The following is an 18,570-nucleotide window of genomic DNA, read 5'->3' on the forward strand; positions in this document are numbered from 1 at the left end:
AAGAGAGATGTGTGGAAATAAAAAGAGCGTGGTTGAGAGAGCAGAAGAGGGTGTTTTGAAATGGTTTGGGCACATGGAGAGAATGAGTGAGGAAAGATTGACCAAGAGGATATATGTGTCGGAGGTGGAGGGAACGAGGAGAAGAGGGAGACCAAATTGGAGGTGGAAAGATGGAGTGAAAAGGATTTTGTGTGATCGGGGCCTGAACATGCAGGAGGGTGAAAGGAGGGCAAGGAATAGAGTGAGTTGGAGCGATGTGGTATACAGGGGTTGACGTGCTGTCAGTGGATTGAATCAAGGCATGTGAAGCGTCCGGGGTAAACCATGGAAAGCTGTGTAGGTATGTATATTTGCGTGTGTGGACGTGTGTATGTACATGTGTATGGGGAGGGTTGGGCCATTTCTTTCGTCTGTTTCCTTGCGCTACCTCGCAAACGCGGGAGACAGCGACAAAGTATAAAAAAAAAAAAAAAAAAATATATATATATATATCACTCAAAATCTTTTTCACTCCATCACTCCATCTTTCCACCTCCAATTTGGTCTCCCACTTCTCCTCGTTCCCTCCACCTCCGACACATATATCCTCTTGGTCAATCTTTCCTCACTCATTCTCTCCATGTGCCCAAACCATTTCAAAACACCCTCTTCTGCTCTCTCAACCATGCTCTTTTTATTTCCACACATCTCTCTTACCCTTACATTACTTACTCGATCAAACCACCTCACACCACACATTGTCCTCAAACATCTCATTTCCAGCACATCCACCCTCCTGCACACAACTCTATCCATAGCCCACGCCTCGCAACCATACAACATTATTGGAACCACTATTCCTTCAAACATACCCATTTTTGCTTTCCGAGATAATGTTCTCGACTTCCACACATTCTTCAAGGCTCCCAGGATTTTCTCCCCCTCCCCCACCCTATGATTCACTTCCGCTTCCATGGTTCCATCCGCTGCCAGATCCACTCCCAGATATCTAAAACACTTTACTTCCTTCAGTTTTGCTCAATTCAAACTTACCTCCCAACGGACTTGACCCTCAACCCTACTGTACCTAATAACCTTGCTCTTATTCACATTTACTCTTAACTTTCTTCTTTCACACACTTTACCAAACTCAGTCACCAGCTTCTGCAGTTTCTCACATGAATCAGCCACCAGCGCTGTATCATCAGCGAACAACAACTGACTCACTTCCCAAGCTCTCTCATCCACAACAGACTTCATTTTTGCCCCTCTTTCCAAAACTCTTGCATTCATCTGCCTAACAACCCCATCCATAAACAAATTAAACAACCATGGAGACATCACACACCCCTGCCGCAAACCTACATTCACTGAGAACCAATCACTTTCCTCTCTTCCTACACGTACACTTGCCTTACATACTCGATAAAAACTTTTCACTGCTTCTAACAACTTGCCACCCACACCATATATTCTTAATACCTTCCACAGAGCATCTCTATCAACTCTATCATATGCCTTCTCCAGATCCATAAATGCTACATACAAATCCATTTGCTTTTGAGTGATCGGGGCCTGAACATGCAGGAGGGTGAAAGGCGTGCAAGGAATAGAGTGAATTGGATTGATGTGGTATACCGGGGTTGACAGGCTGTCAGTGGATTGAATCAGGGCATGTGAAGCGTCTGGGGTAAACCATGGAAAGTTGTGTGGGGCCTGGATGTGGAAAGGGAGCTGTGGTTTCGGGCATTATTGCATGACAGCTAGGGACTGAGTGTGAACGAATGAGGCCTTTGTTGTCTTTTCCTAGCGCTACCCCGCACACATGAGGGGGGGAGGGGGATGGTATTCCATGTGTAGCAAGGTGGCGATGGGAATGAATAAAGGCAGACAGTGTGAATTGTGTGCATGGGTATATGTGTATGTGTCTGTGTGTGTAATATATATGTGTACATTGAGATGTATATTTGCGTGTGTGGACGTGTGTGTATATACATGTGTATGGGGTGGGTTGGGCCATTTCTTCCGTCTGTTTCCTTGCGCTACCTCACAAACGCGGGAGACAGCGCCAAAGCAAAATAAATAAAAAATAAAATAAATATATATTGATAGAGATGCTCTGTGGAAGGTATTAAGAATATATGGTGTGGGAGGAAAGTTGTTAGAAGCAGTGAAAAGTTTTTATCGAGGATGTAAGGCATGTGTACGTGTAGAAAGAGAGGAAAGTGATTGGTTCTCAGTGAATGTAGGTTTGCGGCAGGGGTGTGTGATGTCTCCATGGTTGTTTAATTTGTTTATGGATGGGGTTGTTAGGGAGGTAAATGCAAGAGTTTTGGAAAGAGGGGCAAGTATGAAGTCTGTTGGGGATGAGAGAGCTTGGGAAGCGAGTCAGTTGTTGTTCGCTGATGATACAGCGCTGGTGGCTGATTCATGTGAGAAACTGCAGAAGCTAGTGACTGAGTTTGGTAAAGTGTGTGGAAGAAGAAAGTTAAGAGTAAATGTGAATAAGAGCAAGGTTATTAGGTACAGTAGGGTTGAGGGTCAAGTCAATTGGGAGGTGAGTTTGAATGGAGAAAAACTGGAGGAAGTGAAGTGTTTTAGATATCTGGGAGTGGATCTGGCAGCGGATGGAACCATGGAAGCGGAAGTGGATCATAGGGTGGGGGAGGGAGCGAAAATTCTGGGAGCCTTGAAGAATGTGTGGAAGTCGTGAACATTATCTCGGAAAGCAAAAATGGGTATGTTTGAAGGAATAGTGGTTCCAACAATGTTGTATGGTTGCGAGGCGTGGGCTATGGATAGAGTTGTGCGCAGGAGGATGGATGTGCTGGAAATGAGATGTTTGAGGACAATGTGTGGTGTGAGGTGGTTTGATCGAGTGAGTAATGTAAGGGTAAGAGAGATGTGTGGAAATAAAAAGAGCGTGGTTGAGAGAGCAGAAGAGGGTGTTTTGAAGTGGTTTGGGCACATGGAGAGAATGAGTGAGGAAAGATTGACCAAGAGGATATATGTGTCGGAGGTGGAGGGAACGAGGAGAAGAGGGAGACCAAATTGGAGGTGGAAAGATGGAGTGAAAAAGATTTTGTGTGATCGGGGCCTGAGCATGCAGGAGGGTGAAAGGAGGGCAAGGAATAGAGTGAATTGGAGCGATGTGGTATACCGGGGTTGACGTGCTGTCAGTGGATTGAATCAAGGCATGTGAAGCGTCTGGGGTAAACCATGGAAAGCTGTGTAGGTATGTATATTTGCGTGTGTGGACGTATGTATATACATGTGTATGGGGGGGGGGTTGGGCCATTTCTTTCGTCTCTTTCCTTGCGCTACCTCGCAAACGCGGGAGACAGCGACAAAGTATAAAAAAAAAAAAATATATATATATATATATATATATATATATATATATATATATATATATATATATATATATATATATATCCACTCCCAGATATCTAAAACACTTCACTTCCTCCAGTTTTTCTCCATTCAAACTCACCTCCCAATTGACTTGACCCTCAACCCTACTGTACCTAATAACCTTGCTCTTATTCACATTTACTCTTAACTTTCTTCTTCCACACACTTTACCAAACTCAGTCACCAGCTTCTGCAGTTTCTCACATGAATCAGCCACCAGCGCTGTATCATCAGCGAACAACAACTGACTCACTTCCCAAGCTCTCTCATCCCCAACAGACTTCATACTTGCCCCTCTTTCCAAAACTCTTGCATTTACCTCCCTAACAACCCCATCCATAAACAAATTAAACAACCATGGAGACATCACACACCCCTGCCGCAAACCTACATTCACTGAGAACCAATCACTTTCCTCTCTTCCTACACGTACACGTGCCTTACATCCTCGATAAAAACTTTTCACTGCTTCTAACAACTTTCCTCCCACACCATATATTCTTAATACCTTCCACAGAGCATCTCTATCAACTCTATCATATGCCTTGTCCAGATCCATAAATGCTACATACAAATCCATTTGCTTTTCTAAGTATTTCTCACATACATTCTTCAAAGCAAACACCTGATCCACACATCCTCTACCACTTCTGAAACCACACTGCTCTTCCCCAATCTGATGCTCTGTACATGCCTTCACCCTCTCAATCAATACCCTCCCATATAATTTGAGCACTCACTCTTATCCCCTTTGCCTTTGTACAATGGCAGTATGCACGCATTCTGCCAATCCTCAGGCACCTCACCATGAGTCATACATACATTAAATAACCTTACCAAAAAAAAAAAATATATATATATATATATATATATATATATATATATATATATATATATATATATATATATATATATATATATATATTTTATTTTATTATACTTTGTCGCTGTCTCCCGCGTTTGCGAGGTAGCGCAAGGAAACAGACGAAAGAAATGGCCCAACCCCCCCCCATACACATGTATATACCTACGTCCACACACGCAAATATACATACCTACACAGCTTTCCATGGTTTACCCCAGACGCTTCACATGCCCTGCTTCAATCCACTGACAGCACGTCAACCCCGGTATACCACATCGCTCCAATTCACTCTATTCCTTGCCCTCCTTTCACCCTCCTGCATGTTCAGGCCCCGATCACACAAAATCTTTTTCACTCCATCTTTCCACCTCCAATTTGGTCTCCCTCTTCTCCTTGTTCCCTCCACCTCCGACACATATATCCTCTTGGTCAATCTTTCCTCACTCATTCTCTCCATGTGCCCAAACCACTTCAAAACACCCTCTTCTGCTCTCTCAACCACGCTCTTTTTATTTCCACACATCTCTCTTACCCTTACGTTACTCACTCGATCAAACCACCTCACACCACACATTGTCCTCAAACATCTCATTTCCAGCACATCCATCCTCCTGCGCACAACTCTATCCATAGCCCACGCCTCGCAACCATACAACATTGTTGGAACCACTATTCCTTCAAACATACCCATTTTTGCTTTCCGAGATAATGTTCTCGACTTCCACACATTCTTCAAGGCCCCCAGGATTTTCGCCCCCTCCCCCACCCTATGATCCACTTCCGCTTCCATGGTTCCATCCACTGCCAGATCCACTCCCAGATATCTAAAACACTTCACTTCCTCCAGTTTTTCTCCATTCAAACTCGCCTCCCAATTGACTTGACCCTCAACCCTACTGTACCTAATAACCTTGCTCTTATTCACATTTACTCTTAACTTTCTTCTTCCACACACTTTTCCAAACTCAGTCACCAGCTTCTGCAGTTTCTCACATGAATCAGCCACCAGCGCTGTATCATCAGCGAACAACAACTGACTCACTTCCCAAGCTCTCTCATCCCCAACAGACTTCATACTTGCCCCTCTTTCCAAAACTCTTGCATTTACCTCCCTAACAACCCCATCCATATACAAATTAAACAACCATGGAGACATCACACACCCCTGCCGCAAACCTACATTCACTGAGAACCAATCACTTTCCTCTCTTCCTACACGTACACATGCCTTACATCCTCGATAAAAACTTTTCAAAGCTTCTAACAACTTTCCTCCCACACCATATATTCTTAATACCTTCCACAGAGCATCTCTATCAACTCTTATCATATGCCTTCTCCAGATCCATAAATGCTACATACAAATCCATTTGCTTTTCTAAGTATTTCTCACATACATTCTTCAAAGCAAACACCTGATCCACACATCCTCTACCACTTCTGAAACCACACTGCTCTTCCCCAATCTGATGCTCTGTACATGCCTTCACCCTCTCAATCAATACCCTCCCATTTAATTTACCATATATATATATATATATATATATATATATATATGTGTGTGTGTGTGTGTGTGTGTGTGTGTGTGTGTGTGTGTGTGTGTGTGTGTGTGTGTGTGTGTATGTATGAGTGGAAGGGAGCACTGAAGAATGTGTGGAAGGTGAGAACGTAATCTCAGAGTAAAAATAGGTATGTTTGAAGGAATAGTGGTTCCAGCAATGTTATATGGTTGCATGTCATAGGCTGTAGATAGGGTTGTGTAGAGGAGGGTGGATGTGTTGAAAATGAGATGTTTGAACACAGTATGTGGTGTGAGGTGGTTTGATCGAGTAAGTAATGAAAGGGTAAGAGAGATGTGTGGTAAGAAAAAGAGTGTGGTTGAGAGAGCAGAAGAGGGTGTATCAAAATGGTTTGGTCACATGAATAGAATGAGTGAGGGAAGATTGACAAAGAGGATATAAGTGTCAGAGATGGAGGGAACAAGAAATGGGACAAAGTGGAGATGGAAGGATGGGGTGAAAAAGATTTTGAGTGATCGGGGCCTGAACATATAGGAAGGTGAAAGGCGTGCAAGGAATATAGTGAATTTGAACAATGTGGTATACCAGGGTCAACGTGATGTCAATGGATTGAACCAGGGCATGTGAAGCGTCTCGGTGTTTTGGTCGAGGTGGTGTGCAAAGTGAGAGGGTTAGGGAAAATGATTTGGTAAACAGAGAAGAGGTAGTAAAAGCTTTGCGGAAGATGAAGGCCGGCAAGTCAGCAGGTTTGGATAGTATTGCAGTGGAATTTATTAAAAAAGGGGGTGACTGTATAGTTGACTGGTTGGTAAGATTATTTAATGTATGTATGATTCATGGTGAGGTGCCTGAGGATTGGCAGAATGCGTGCATAGTGCCATTGTGCAAAGGCAAAGGGGATAAAAGTGAGTGCTCAAATTACAGAGGTATAAGTTTGTTAAGTATTCCTGGTAAATTATATGGGAGGGTATTGATTGAGAGGGTGAAGGCGTGTACAGAGCATCAGATTGGGAAAAATCAGTGAGGTTTCAGAAGTGGTAGAGGATGTGTGGATCAGGTGTTTGCTTTGAAGAATGTATGAGAAATACTTAGAAAAGCAAATGGATTTGTATGTAGCATTTATGGATCTGGAGAAGGCATATGATAGAGTTGATAGAGATGCTCTGTGGAAGGTATTAAGAATATATGGTGTGGGAGGCAAGTTGTTAGAAGCAGTGAAAAGTTTTTATCGAGGATGTATGGCATGTGGACGTGTAGGAAGAGAGAAAGTGATTGGTTCTCAGTGAATGTAGGTTTGCGGCAGGGGGTGTGGGATGTCCCCATGGTTGTTTAATTTGTTTATGGATGGGGTTGTTAGGGAGGTGAATGAAAGAGTTTTGGAAAGAGGGGCAAGCATGAAGTCTGTTGGGGATGAGAGAGCTTGGGAAGTGAGTCAGTTGTTGTTCGCTGATGATAGAGCACTGGTGGTTGATTCATGTGAGAAACTGCAGAAGCTGGTGACTGAGTTTGGTAAAGTGTGTGAAAGAAGAAAGTTAAGAGTAAATGTGAATAAGAGCAAGGTTATTAGGTACAGTAGAGTTGAGGGTCAAGTCAATTGGGAGTTAAGTTTGAATGGAGAAAAACTGGAGGAAGTAAAGTGTTTTAGATATCTGGGAGTAGATCTGGCAGCGGATGGAACCATGGAAGCGGAAGTGAATCATAGGGTGGGGGAGGGGGCGAAAATCCTGGGAGCCTTGAAGAATGTTTGGAAGTCGAGAACATTATCTCAGAAAGCAAAAATGGGTATGTTTGAAGGAATAGTGGTTCCAACAATGTTGTATGGTTGCAAGGCATGGGCTATGGATAGAGTTGTGTGGAGGAGACTGGATGTGCTGGAAGTGAGATGTTTAAGGACAATATGTGGTGTGAGGTAGTTTGATCGAGTAAGTAATGTAAGGGTAAGAGAGATGTGTGGAAATAAAAAGAGCGTGGTTGAGAGAGCAGAAGAGGGTGTTTTGAAATGGTTTGGGCACATGGAGAGAATGAGTGAGGAAAGATTGACCAAGAGGATATATATGTCCGAGGTGGAGGGAACAAGGAGAAGTGGGAGACCAAATTGGAGGTGGAAAGATGGAGTGAAAAAGATTTTGAGTGATCGGGGCCTGAACATGCAGGAGGGTGAAAGGCGGGCAAGGAATAGAGTGAATTGGATTGGATCGATGTGGTATACCGGGGTCGACTTGCTGTCAATGGATTGAATCAGGGCATGTGAAGCGTCTGGGGTAAACCATGGAAAGTTCTGTGGGACCTGGATGTGGAAAGGGAGCGGTGGTTTCGGGCATTATTGCATGACAGCTAGACTGAGTGTGAACGAATGGGGCCTTTGTCGTCTTTCCTAGCGCTACCTCGCACACGAGGGGGGGAGGGGGATGCTATTCCATGTGTGGCGAGGTGGCGATGGGAAATGAATAAAGGCAAACAGTGTGAATTGTGTGCATGTGTATATACGTATGTGTCTGTGTGTGTATATATATGTGTACATTGAGAGGTATGGGTATGTATATTTGCGTGTGTGGACGTGTATGTATATACATGTGTATGGGGGTGGGTTGGGCCATTTCTTTCGTCTGTTTCCTTGCGCTACCTCGCAAACGCGGGAGACAGCGACAAAGCAATATATATATATATATATATATATATATATATATATATATATATATATATATATATATATATATATATATATATATATTGAAAAGCAATCATCCTCTCTCCTATGCTCATGACCCCAGAAAAGGATTGTGGAATACGTTCCATCGATGACCACTTTTTGAGGATTTCAGCAGCAGAGATGCAATGATCACTTGGTTTTGAGTTTCGGGAGGTTTTCCTTATTAACATTCTCTCTAACAGGGTTGAAGTATGACGTGCATATTTAGGGTATACTGCACTATAAACCCACACTCACTAGGGTACACCATATAGAGTGGTTACTCTAACATAGTATTGTTAAACTTGAGGACTGTTTGATCAGATATGGAAAAAACTGAAACTAGCCAGGATGTGAGCAGGACAATGAATCTCCACAACTAAATTATCAATCTGACAAGTTGTCTATTTGTGGAAAGACGAACTTAGTGTATTTTACTTCCCAGTTATAATAGTGTCTTTAATATGGTGAAGTCAAGAGCATTAATGAGGAAGAGTTAAATACCGGAACAGCTTGGAACAAGACATTAACTTCAAACAATTAGGAAAAGAAACACAGAATAGTAAAACTTTTGTATAATAGAGCACATAATAGCAATTATTTTTGTGTTCGCTTAATTTTCTTTGACCAGCTCTATTCGAAAATCTTTTTACCAGTTATGAGTGTCTCGGCTCATGCGAAATGACGCGCATTACTTATACGAATGAGATGGAGGCAATTACAATGAAATACAATGCATTTAAAACACCGTTGCTAACAAATTAGCCCAGAGCACCTGGTTCCCAAGGTATCAGCTCAGCCAAAATGACAGATTTTCTAATGTACTTGTTAACCTTGGGCTAGTTCCAGGACCTTCAAGGACTTTTTGATATGCTACTTACGGCCCGGAATGGTTTTAATAGCACGAATTTTTTTGTTCTCCACGTAATTCTCTAAATGATATTAATTTACGCAATGTCTGCCATTTTGTCTGAGTGAGGCTAGATTTGTTAATAATTCTATTTAGAACCACGAATGGAGTTTTAAGGCTTTGTGTGTGTGTGTGTGTGTGTGTCCTCATAACTTCATACATCACATTCGTATAAGAAACATATGTCATTTTGGTAGGCACAGATGGGAGGCTGGCGTGGCCACGGCAGAACGTAACTTGAGGAGTTAAAGAGGCCGTCACCTACCGTCCCTTGCTGGCTCGTGCATCGGGGTAGATAAGCATGCGCATATACGTACGTCCGTATAATTTCGGTTACTTTTCTCCGAGCCCTCATGAAAAACATATTCATTCCTGCGATAATTATACATTTCTTTCAATAATACAATCGTTTTATATCGGTTAATTATGCGGTTTTTTTTTTTTTTTTACTTCATACCTAACAGACAGATGTCCCACATCATTAGAAAAGGCATGAAGTAAGGACATTTCCTTGTAACTTTAAAAAAATGTAAGAACATATTCTTGCAGACTTACGCACTTTCTGATCGAGATAAAGTGGTGTTAATTTTAGTTAAGAATTTGTTAGGGGCACGGAAGTTGTTTCTTAATGTTGTTTTAAGATGGGAAGTGTTGGCAGTAGGGTAGCTGCGGGCAGTGTTAACTTTGATGGAGGGATGGTAATGCTGATGTCATTACTAGTAGTTACGGTTACTTCAGTAAATGGAAGATTAGTTGTAATACAGGGTGTATCAAGAGTCTGAAAGTAGCAAGAATAAACCACACCCACCACGAAAAAAGTACACGCAAAAGCTGTCATCCAGGAGTTTGATCACGCTACATGGCAAGTGGGCTTGCACTCGTTTTTTACTATATGTATATTATCTACATTAAATGTTTGTTGAGCAAAATAGTTTGTGGATACCAATAACCAATCTCGTGTGTAAGTATATCTTTTAAAAGTTTGGCTACGTCTCTGATCAGGTGTTCCGCATATGGGCCACTGTGGTGAGGCTCTGGAGTAGTGTTTTAAATTTGAAAGGCTACACACACGAAGCATTTCTGTGGTGGTGAGAATGAAGGGCACGTAGCAAGGGGTTAGGTAGACGGACAGTGACACCCACTCATCACATACCTTCCTCCATGAGTAAGAATTATATACAGAGATATCTAAGTACACTGTATGGATATCACATGGTCATGGGACGTGTTAGGTAGGGGAGGGTGGGTGCAGCGGTGGTGGTGTGAGGGTTACGGTGGAGGAGTGTTGCCAGGCGGAATGGCATCACGTGAGGAGCAACAGTAGTAACCCCTCCCTCCCTCCCTCCCTACCCCACGTGACACACCTGCTGCCTCGCCTCCCTCGACACCCTATATCTCCATATCCCCCCCCCCCCCTTCCTCGATATAGACATCCTACACCCTCCCCTACTTCATGCACCCTCCCCTGCTTCATACACCCTCCTCGGTTATGATAATGTCTGCAGGTGAAAATTACCCCTGAGCAGCGAGGGAACTGTTGTTGTGGACAAGAGATGAGTTACGAAGATATATGTTGGCTCTGCTCACCAGGTAAGAGCGAGCCGGAATAAGGCTTAGTAGATAGTAAGACTCCTGTATGGACTCGTACCCACTTTTTCAGCAAACAATTCGACAAGCTGTTCACCATTTTCATTTAATTTGAGTATCCCAAGCCCCAGTTATGCACTTCACTGCCACATCATCCATTCATGCATTCAAATCTTCCACCAATACTCGATTCCTTACATAAAAATTTCTAATCTAATTTCTAACTCTTCCTCACTTCTCTTTACCAGTTACATAAGCATTATCAGCCACCTCTCGCAATCTACTCTCATTTTCACCAACATCAGTCTGGAACTAACTTCCATGTACTAACATTCCCGTCCTTGCTCCCTCAGCAGACGTGACACCCCATCCTTTCCTCTCACTCACAATAACCCTTAGACTCCACTGCTCGGATATTCCCAAATCATTCTACCCACTTCCCTTGAACTTAATTTCACAATGAGCCAAGCCATACAAGTTCCTCTCCCTAAACATAATAAGTGTCTCTCCTCGTTACATCCATGTACATTCAGACACCCTAGCCTAAACTTCCAAGAGGAAGTGAACTTCCCGCTTGCTCTGATTTCATTTATTTACTTTTCTTTCACGGAGATTACTGAGCAGTCAATGTTACCTGATGTGAAGTCAGCTGGGCATCGCTAGGAGGCCCGCCAAACTGCTGGGGCAACGAGATCCGTTGCACCGGTTGACAGCACGCCTATATTGGGCCTCTTAAATTACGGGCTTCGAGGCACCGCCTATATTAAATGACAATACCTTTTCACACTCGGTAGTTTCGTAACAAATAAATTACAGAGCAAGCTGACAACACAGTACGGTGTACTAATTCTTTCTTGGATGAGTGCTCAGAGGAAGCAGTACCGAGACAGGAAGGTAGGTACCTCTGTGTGGTGTCTAAAATAATCTGAGACAACTTCGCTGGAAGCGCCTTCACTACAGAAACCCCTCTTGCCCCCTTTCGGACATCGTAATGAAGTACATAGTTCAAGTTGTTAACACTGCTCAAGTCTAACAATGCTGGCTACGAATTACGTAAAGTAATGATATATAATGAATGTCAGTGGTAACTGCCAGGGCCCGCACGGTATGTTCAAGAAAGCCCCAGTGCACGGACGAGGCAAGATTCGGATGCCGGGCACCGGCTCTCGATGATCTTGACTATAGATATTCTATTGAAAAAAAAAATCCTATCAGGCTCATCTAGAATTAACTTCCAAACTAGATAATAATTTACTGTTGAAAACTGGTATCTAAAAAAAAAGTTGATTTTTAACACTGTTAGAAGCAGTGAAAAGTTTTTATCGAGGATGTAAGGCATGTGTACGTGTAGGAAGAGAGGAAAGTGATTGGTTCTCAGTGAATGTAGGTTTGCGGCAGGGGTGTGTGATGTCTCCATGGTTGTTTAATTTGTTTATGGATGGGGTTGTTAGGGAGGTGAATGCAAGAGTTTTGGAAAGAGGGGCAAGTATGAAGTCTGTTGGGGATGAGAGAGCTTGGGAAGTGAGTCAGTTGTTGTTCGCTGATGATACAGCGCTGGTGGCTGATTCATGTGAGAAACTACAGAAGCTGGTGACTGAGTTTGGTAAAGTGTGTGAAAGAAGAAAGTTAAGAGTAAATGTGAATAAGAGCAAGGTTATTAGGTACAGTAGGGTTGAGGGTCAAGTCAACTTGGAGGTGAGTTTGAATGGAGAAAAACTGGAGGAAGTGAAGTGTTTTAGATATCTGGGAGTGGATCTGGCAGCGGATGGAACCATGGAAGCGGAAGTGGATCATAGGGTGGGGGAGGGGGCGAAAATTCTGGGAGCCTTGAAGAATGTGTGGAAGTCGAGAACATTATCTCGGAGAGCAAAAATGGGTATGTTTGAAGGAATAGTGGTTCCAACAATGTTGTATGGTTGCGAGGCCTGGACTGTGGATAGAGTTGTGCGCAGGAGGATGGATGTGCTGGAAATGAGATGTTTGAGGACAATGTGTGGTGTGAGGTGGTTTGATCGAGTAAGTAACGTAAGGGTTAGAGAGATGTGTGGAAATAAAAAGAGCGTGGTTGAGAGAGCAGAGGAGGGTGTTTTGAAATGGTTTGGTCACATGGAGAGAATGAGTGAGGAAAGATTGACCAGGAGGATATATGTGTCGGAGGTGGAGGGAACGAGGAGAAGAGGGAGACCAAATTGGAGGTGGAAAGATGGAGTGAAAAAGATTTTGTGTGATCGGGGCCTGAACATGCAGGAGGGTGAAAGGAGGGCAAGGAATAGAGTGAGTTGGAGCGATGTGGTATACCGGGGTTGACGTGCTGTCAGTGGATTGAATCAGGGCATGTGAAGCGTCTGGGGTAAACCATGGAAAGCTGTGTAGGTATGTATATTTGCGTGTGTGGACGTATGTATATGCATGTGTATGGGGGTGGGTTGGGCCATTTCTTTCGTCTGTTTCCTTGCGCTACCTCGCAAACGCGGGAGACAGCGACAAAGTATGAAAAAAAAAAAAAAAAAAAATATATATATATATATATATATATATATATATATATATATATATATATCCCCTTGAACGAGTGTCAAGTCAAGACAAGCTAGTTTAAATAACACTGTTGAGCGTGAGGTTGCTAAATTTATCAACAAAGTTTGAGGTTCTAGTATAAATAACTGACGTTGTTAATTCTATAACAGAAGTCAAGGGTTGTCAGGCTGCAAAACAGTTAGGGTAAGGGTTGTTAGTTTTTATCACTTAAGTCAGAGGCTGTCAATTTACATAACATTTAAGGTGAGAGGCTGTTAAGTTTCATTAAACTATGTTAGAGGATGTCAACTTACGAAATAGTTTGGGAAGAAGCTGTTAGTTTTAATAAGTTAAGGGTTATCAGTTTAAATAATAGTTAAGGAAGAGGTTATTAGCTTTAATGACCTAGGTTAAAGGTTATCAGAGTAAATAATGGTTATGCTAGAGATTGTTACTCTTAATAACTTCACCTGGAGGGTATCATTATTTCCAATAACACTATTAAGCCAGAGGTTGTTAGTTTTTATAACTATTAAGCCAGAGCCTGGTAGTTTTTTTTTTTTTTTTTTGCCATAACAACTGTTAAAAAGACCTTTGTTTTAATTCAATCTATTTAACGGTTATGATTCCAAAATGCGCTGAGACACAAATACGTGACGAAAGGAAAACTAGAGAGTAAGAAAAGGTGAAACAGTCGAGTTGGGATGTCTGAAATTGATTTTATTTGTGCCTGTGCAGCTGCGCCCACGCCAGCTCTCGGCGGTCCTGTCCACTACTGTATAAAGATGAGGGAAAGACCCCGGCAAGGTCTATGGCTGTGATATCATCCCTCTCCAACGAGTGTGACGAAGCTCTTCACTAGCCACTCCGGATAACATACGTATGTGAGCCCCAAATATACGTATGTGAACTCCAGCAACCACGAGATGATGATGGTGCTGGGCGTACGAGGAATGAAACAAGCTCCACGTGTACCCTTGAGGCTCCCTCACCCGCCAGCACAGAACACCACCATGACTCTCCAACCTTATCTAGAATCCTCTGGTATATATGCGTAAAAGCAACGAGCAGGAAGGGAGGGGTATGTTACCAATAAAGATACAACGTTTAATGTTGTGAAGTAATGAAATTAACTGAAGCAGTTAACATCATTACCTGCCTGGTGAGGGTCACACAGGGGGGTTGCTGCTACCACTGGCCTACCAGGCACTTCCCCCTGTCGTCTCTACCATACATGCCTCATGTAACATCTACGTACACTGTACAACACCGTCGTAAGTGAGGACAGTGCTACATCTGACGTACCACCAAACCTATTCATACCTTAGATATGCTGAGTTCAACATAAACTGTGATTTATTGATTTTTATCGTTTTATCACATCAGCCAATGGGTGACCCACTTAATGTAAGATGCTAGCTTGTGAGCCAGAGTGATCATGTCTGCCCACACTCGGTGCCAGCAATGGTGACTAGCCTCGCCTCTGACCCTCCCTCAGGACAGTAGAGATCTGTGTCCAGGAACTCGTTTTGCCGGTACTATAGTACGCAGCAAGATCCTACTCTGGCGCACCCTATGGATATGCGCTAACCCTGGTGGCTGGCCCACCGCGTACCTACAAGCTGACGCTGTCCATGTCCGGATTAGAAGGCACTCTAACTTGTCTTGTTGTTCCTTAACTCCTTAACTCATTATGAACGCGTTCAGTACCAACGATGTTTCACATCTGTGTATCGAAAATTTTTACTTGAGATGTCCGAGTTCATCCTTTGAAAGACGGTATCTGTTTTATTATGATTTTACTCAATAAACTGATGTTAAAGGAGATTCGTTGACGGAGTACAAATGCTTTTCAGAGAACCTAAAGACATGAATAATTTGTGTAGAATTCATTCCCAGCACACACCATCGTGTCTGACCCTACATGTAAAGACTAATGAAACAAGTTAAAATATATAACCAAACCTCAAGACGAACTGGACACAAATGCTTCACTCACTACGTACAATGACGAGTCATCATCACAAATCTTACGATAAACTATGACACAGAGCAAGACACCTACGCAGCAGACAAAATGGAAACCATCCACCTGGTTTTCTATGCTAGGCTGGCCTCTGTACACAGGGATCTGCTAGGCTGACCTCAGTACACAGGGATCTGCTAGGCTGACCTCAGTACACAGGGATCTGCTAGGCTGACCTCAGTACACAGGGATCTGCTAGGCTGACCTCAGTACACAGGGATCTGCTAGGCTGGCCTAGGTACATAGGGATCTGTTAGGTTGGCTTCAGTACCCTGGAATCTGTGTTACCTACACTAGTGGCTATCTAAAAATCTTTACATCAACTCATATTTAAAAAAGCCAGTTACTCCATATGCAATAGTCAAACAGAACAAAGCTCTTAAAACTAGAGTTTATTAAGAGCGAGTTCTTCTACGGAACAAATCTAAACCAGTTTAGCAAGAGATAAGTCTGCTAGAGTGGCCAGTGGATACTTGTAGAATGGTTATTGTGGTCTGATTGTCACATGCGGTAAACCTGCTTGCACCAAAGCACGTTACCCTCTGTCCTGCTTCCCTGATGATTAGCACCGGTACAAGCAGACGGGGTTAGGCCAATCCTCCCCTGCTCCCATCATCAATTTTTTTTTTCCTTCCTGACCATTAATTTCCTCCTCTTCGTTCCCTAGCAGGGGGAAAAAAAACTAACAAGCGACGCCCCCCACACTCATCACGCCAGGCTGGCGTCCCTCGCCTTACATAACGTGGTGACGTAACTGTCGTCCGCTGGGAGGGGGAGGAGTGCCTGGGGGCGGTTCAGCTTAGGGGCTGACCTGGGCGTCGTCGTCCACCACCAACACGAGATACATCAACCCCCTTCTACGTCCGCCCACACAATCTCCTCTGTGGTGTTGTGGCGAAAGCCTAGAGTATCAGGTGTGGACAAGACTACAGTACTACAGTTATGCTGTGTGTGTGTGTGTGTGTGTGTGTGTGTGTGTGTGTGTGTGTGTGTGTGTGTTGCATTAAAAAGTCACGTGGCGTGGAGGTCCCAAGAGTGACCTTCACCAGGTGAGGACAGCGGCCTCACTTATTATACCAGAGGGTTGGGCCAGGGTAAGGACAGCACTGTATAACACAGTCACCATCAACGAACAAGATGGTAATCCCGTACCATCATTCAACCCAACTCCAACATTATCTGTTGTCACCTTCACAAGCAACGAGGCGAAACCAGTGTGGCAGAAGTAAATGCCATTACTATTTGACGACTGTATGTGTGGTATGGGAAGTGTGGCTTCATACTAGCGTTGTCTCGTCTGTATACCTTGTACATATGAAACACGTCTTTACTCACACACACACACACACACACACACACACACACACACACACACACACACACACACTACCCTAAGCCAGGTATCCATCTATCGAGCAGTCCCGAAAGGGGAAGATGAACACATGGCTTGGGTGCAGGTCGACTGCTGCAACCAGGATTCGAAACTCTGCAGCCTCGTGTTGAGGCATGGTCAGTTACGTCCAATCAATAGAGAATCTGGCGTTTCACAGACCTCTCACAACATCAACTTATTAGAACAACCGAGACCAATGGCATTTTTCCTGAAGATGACCTGAAGTGAGACAAGGTGAGGTAGGGTGGTTGGTACTCACCCTCCGTAGCCACAACCTCCTGGGCTGATGATGGCTTCAGGCTTCTGGTGGGTGGTGAAGAAGCGCGAGTCCTGCCGGTAGATCATCAGTATTACACGCTAGCATTACACTTGTCCGCGGGACGACAAAAAGGAACACTATTTTCAGCAATGTTGAGAGGAAAGTGTGTTCGGCTTCCTATGATATACTGAGATAGGGTCAGCTTAACAGTCAGTATTTCTCAATGGGGTTCTAAGAAGCTGGTGTGGCGGTACTGACCGGAGAGGGTGGCGAGGTATGGGTGGCGTCAGGAGAGCTTCGCCCAGTCAACAGGTGGACCAGGCCCCTCATGTTGTGGCTGAATGACTCCATCACCTGCTGGCCTACCTCCAGTATCCCGCGTGCTCTGCAGGAGGAAGAGGGACTAAAGTCTAAGTACACACACTTACGTCACATCCTCTACAGTAATTAAGAAAATTATCTTATATGTCTACAGTGTTTAGTGGCAGAGGAAGCAGAGTGTCACTTTACTATTGTCTCTATGTTTCCGTGTTCCTTCGTATATACATATAAATACATACGTCCCACCTAAGCTCTCTCTATAAAATAAAATTAATTCGATATTTTTTCTAAATTCATCTATCAAAGGATCTGATTCGATTTTGAAAGCGTTTACGTCGGCAAAATTTATTGCCTCATCCGTTGTTTAACTTGAGAAAGAGTCGCACCGTGGCATTATGGCCCACAACACAGTAATGGTGTATAATGTTCCTAGAGGCAGGAGTCCATCAATGTTTATCTCAGATGAAACATCACGCTCATAAGAGCATAAACAATATTAACTATTGACAATAACGGCTCTCGTAAATCTTGAAACTTGTAAGACATACTGTATCACTCGTGTGAGAAATTATGAACTTTCTAATAAAAAAGTACTAGGTTACACCTATTCTTTAATGTACAACACCCCCCTCCTTTTCCTCGTAGAAACAGTACACCATACATCTTATCATTTTTCCCTTAGAAATAGTACACCATACACCTACACTCCTCCCCTTACGGGCAGCACACCATACACTTCTCCCTGAGACCACAAAATCTTTATCTACCTTTCTTTTTCACGTCCCTTTCCCTGCGCAGCAGACAGGGTTTACTGACTTACCCCTGCCCGTCCGTCCGTTTGTCTGTCGTTCATGTCTGGTGTGGACAATACCTCGTGACAGAGCAGCTGGATGTGGACTACAGGTGTATTACAGACACTGTGTATAAAGTTCTGTACTCATACAGATGTCGAGGACAGAGAGTCAAGGGTCAAGGTCACAAGGTATTGTGATCAAAGTCAATAAATCCTTATGTCCACAACACCTAAAGACCTACAGAATGAATAAGGGCCAAATCTGTACCACAGATACTACATAAAGAGGTCTACAGC

General features: G+C 43.4%; 1 protein-coding gene across 13 annotated transcripts in view; it reads right to left on the reverse strand.

Moving 5' to 3' along the window:
* The window catches only part of LOC139754988 (uncharacterized), a 346,758-nt gene that overhangs the window by 17,008 nt on the left and 311,180 nt on the right, over window positions 1–18,570 (reverse strand). For all 13 annotated transcript variants that reach the window (XM_071672870.1, XM_071672864.1, XM_071672869.1 and 10 more), the window contains 2 exons: window positions 17,418–17,544; window positions 17,160–17,230 (listed from right to left, as the gene is read on the reverse strand). In XM_071672870.1, coding sequence (XP_071528971.1) covers window positions 17,160–17,230; window positions 17,418–17,544 — 198 coding nt within the window. The remainder of the gene's footprint in view (window positions 1–17,159; window positions 17,231–17,417; window positions 17,545–18,570) is intronic.

Source organism: Panulirus ornatus, chromosome 18 (genome assembly GCF_036320965.1).
Source record: "Panulirus ornatus isolate Po-2019 chromosome 18, ASM3632096v1, whole genome shotgun sequence".
Classification (NCBI taxonomy): domain Eukaryota; kingdom Metazoa; phylum Arthropoda; class Malacostraca; order Decapoda; family Palinuridae; genus Panulirus; species Panulirus ornatus.